The sequence below is a fragment of the Cicer arietinum genome, chromosome 7, assembly GCF_000331145.2.
Source record: "Cicer arietinum cultivar CDC Frontier isolate Library 1 chromosome 7, Cicar.CDCFrontier_v2.0, whole genome shotgun sequence".
Classification (NCBI taxonomy): Eukaryota; Viridiplantae; Streptophyta; class Magnoliopsida; order Fabales; family Fabaceae; genus Cicer; species Cicer arietinum.
The window spans coordinates 15,827,210-15,831,038 of NC_021166.2; the positions used below are offsets into that span (position 1 = coordinate 15,827,210).

At 28.7% G+C, this 3,829-nt stretch overlaps 1 protein-coding gene across 1 annotated transcript in view; it reads right to left on the reverse strand.

Annotated features, from left to right (window-relative positions):
• Positions 1–2,088: 2,088 nt before the first annotated feature.
• The window catches only part of LOC101511819 (aldehyde dehydrogenase family 3 member F1-like), a 4,683-nt gene continuing 2,942 nt past the window's right edge, over positions 2,089–3,829 (reverse strand). Inside the window, 4 exon segments of the mRNA XM_012718277.3 lie at positions 2,089–2,574; positions 3,180–3,329; positions 3,428–3,518; positions 3,758–3,828. Of these exon segments, the coding sequence (XP_012573731.2) occupies positions 2,332–2,574; positions 3,180–3,329; positions 3,428–3,518; positions 3,758–3,828 (555 nt within the window). The 3' untranslated portion in view covers positions 2,089–2,331.

The following is a 3,829-nucleotide window of genomic DNA, read 5'->3' on the forward strand; positions in this document are numbered from 1 at the left end:
TAAAATTAATAATATTAATATATAATATAAAAATAATAATATAAATCGGTCGGGTTCGGGTATCAGCGGATCCAAATTACTCATCCGAATCCGACCGTATAAACTCATATGAACCCTTATTTTTCACCCGCTTAACCCATCAACCCGAGTAAACCCGTCCGCAAATTTAAATTTAAGTAAGCTTTTGTAAAAATCATTTTTAAAAATCTAAAATCAAATTTATTTTAAAAATATCTTAAACAAAAGACTTAGTATATATTTTTAATAATTATTATTCAACCCTCAATAAAAAAAGTACTCAGTATATATTTTTAAATAGGTTTCCATTTGTTTTATTTTACTTGTATATTTTTGGGTATATTATTCTAATTTTATAAAGCAAAAAATTTATTCGTGTAGTACAAAATGTCAAGTTGTTGTAGTTTGAATATAACAATAATTAAAATCATATTTTAACTCAATTTATCGTATGTACATTTGTAGTTATTTAATTTTGAGTGGCGTATTTTATATTTTATTTCCAAAAAATAAATTATTTGACTAATGAGCACTTTTTACATTAAACTTTTAAAGATTAGTGCAATTTAGCTAAACTAAATCACAACAACTAATAACTTGTTTATGAAAATGTGAGAACTTTCATACTCTTGACTTTTGAGTTTAATTTGATAAATTACCCAATTAATCATTTTGAAGTCACATCATTTTTTTTTAATTTTGTCTTATAAAATTCAGTACATATAAATCAATTATCGTTACTCATTAAACCATGTACAAATGAAGAGAGAAAAATAGTTGTTTGGACTAAGTTAAAAGATTTAAACATAAATCACTAATTTAAACTCAATTTGTTAAGAAAACTAATTTTCAAACTAAAGATCATTTAACACTTTAGATCATTTAACATTTTCAAACTAAAGATCCTTCAAGGCCGAAAGAACATTCAAAGAAAATAACAATAAAAGGAAATAACAGTATTTAATGACCCTGAGATTGCACTGGAAGAATATCTCCTCTTGGGTTCTCATTTCCGGCGACATTGTTCCAGCAGTTTCCGAGAAAGCTTGTTACCCGGTTGAAGCAGTTTCCGAAAAAGCTTGTTACCGGGGTGAAGATGAAATTAAGTCTTGTGTCGTTCTCGAATAGAGTGGTAATGTTATGCAAAACCTCCAAAGATTGGCATAGTATCATTTTCCATTGAAAAATAACAATGATGCCAAAAGGGGAAACCACGTGAAAAAAGTAGTCAGAATAAAATGGCAATCGGAACATAGCATGCTAAATGCCAATCCAGAGACTACAGCGTTAAATAACATTGCAGAATGCATCCATTAAATTTCTCCATGGACAGAGTACCCATCATCATGATGAAGGACCAGGTAAGGACTTTGAAAATCACATTCAAAAACGCTTTGTTATGCTCAAAGAGGTTTGGGTTTGAAAAGACCATAACAAGAAAGGAACCCATAATGTAATAAAAACTTGTGCTTAATAAAATGAACTTTTGAAAGCGCTCATTATCTTGGTTGTTGGGAGGCATGGTGTGAATAGAAAGATGATTGTGAGTGACAATGAAAACAGTGACAGAGACAGACAACTATTTAAGATATTCTTTGCAGAATTTTATCCGTTACCAAAATTTTTTGGTACGATTTGTAGAATGGATACGCCAAAACGAAAACGTTTGGTACTAATGGATACGCCAAAACGAAAACGTTTGGTACTATTGGAGAATGGATATAAATGACAAAAAATTATGTTAGTGAGTAGATCATATAATTAATTAAATTTGTTAATCTTTATGTTCTTAAATATAAAGATCTATTACATATTACATTCTTATTAAGAAAAATTAATATGTATTTAATGTATTAATATACCTAAAATGTCTATTAATTTAGAAAAGAAACAATACATGTATCTATTAATTTGAAAAAAAGGCTTATATATAAAGATAACTTTTTCATCAAATGGATATTTATATTTAGAGAAAGAGGGGGTATATTATAGTTTAAATTGTTGAATCTTTGCTAATTCTTTTAAAGATTAAGATAATAATACAATAAATATAAAATAAGGATAAGTTAATAAAATTAAGATAATTCAACTTAACTACAATTTAAAATTCACATAATTCACATACAACTACAAAGTTTCCAAATCTACAAGATGATATCTATCCTCACAATATAAGTATTTGTTAGTTAAGCTAAGTCTTAGGAACGGCGAAAACCTATTGTTTGAAGTATTTCTTATTATTACAACAAAGCTTAATGCATTTCAAATCAATATCTATTTGAGATAGAGAAGCATTGTAGTTAAGGAATTGATCTAGTTGTGTTTTTTCAAGCCCAACATGTGTAGAACTAGTCCAAAATAGTTATCTCTGTATGCCAATCTGATAAATTCTAGCTTGAACTTATTCCAAGGAGGATACCTTGGCTCAATTTCAAGGCAAAGGTGTCTATGCATTACAGCTTTTTCATGGCTGAATGTTTCAAAGGAATATTTCCCATGGTACCTCCCAAAACCACTCTGCCCAACACCTCCAAATGGTAGTGTATCACATAAAAACTGCACATACAACAAAATGACACTAATAGTTATACTATGAGTTTAAATTTTAGTTTTAATAGACTTGTCAATGTAAAATGTTTTATATTGTCACACAATCACAATCAACCGCATCATGGCTTTTAAAATTGTTATAATGATCAGATTATTATAATTGATTGACATTGTAAAAGACATGTAGACTAACAGTACGTAGTAATTGAATTCTTATATGATATACACATCTTTTACACTAATATATGCAAGCTTGCAGGATCCGTTGATACCAAATGTTAAAATTTAGTATACTTACACCTTCAATAAATCTTTGTAGAAGGCGTCATGTATATAAAACTTCAAATAATTTAGAAATTTGTTAGTATATGTATTAACAATAAATATTTACATATGTTTTGAATAGTCTAGTATCATACGTTAAAATAAGATGATGGAGTGTCATATAATTTTAAAATTCTACGAATTTTTATAAGTTTGATCTTTAATTTGTCTTCTACAAAGAGTTATTGAAGATGTAAGTATATTAAATTTGACATCTGGGGTCAACGGATTATGACTCATTCTTTGCATGATAAATTGAAAATTAAGTGAGGGAAGAGAAGCAGTACTTGAACCAGGGCATCATTAAATGTGACACTTCCTGAGGAAGTTTCTGATACAATCTTTCTCTTCAAAGTTTCATCCTTGGTGAAAGCATAAATTGCAAGAGGTTTTGGCTTTGAGTTTATATATTCAATACTTTCCTGAATTTTATTCACCTGTAACATGTAACAGATGGAAAGTTAAAAATTCAAAGAGATAATAACCACAATATATGTGAGAATTGAGAACATTGAAGAGGGTTGCTGATTCTCACTGTGATCACTGGAAGTAGAGGTCCAAAGATTTCTTCTGTCATGATTTCAGCATCTAGTGGTGGATCTAACAAAATTGTTGGCTCAATAAACCTGAAAACGTTTGTAAGAAATTGATGAATTAAAGTAAGCGTAAACTTTATTTTACAGTGACATCCAAAAATTATTTGATGTCTTGATAATTTTACATGACAGTTTTATCATAAAATAACTTTACATGAAATTTTTTATCTCTTTCTCTTAACTATAGTAAAAGAACAATACAGTTAAAAATGAAAACAGAAAATGTTTAAGAATTAAGGGTAGTGGTTATAGGAAGAGAGTACTATTACAGGTTTTTTTCATCAACTGAACCACCATGAACTATTGAAGCTGCAACAAGAGGATCTTTAAGAAGATTGCAC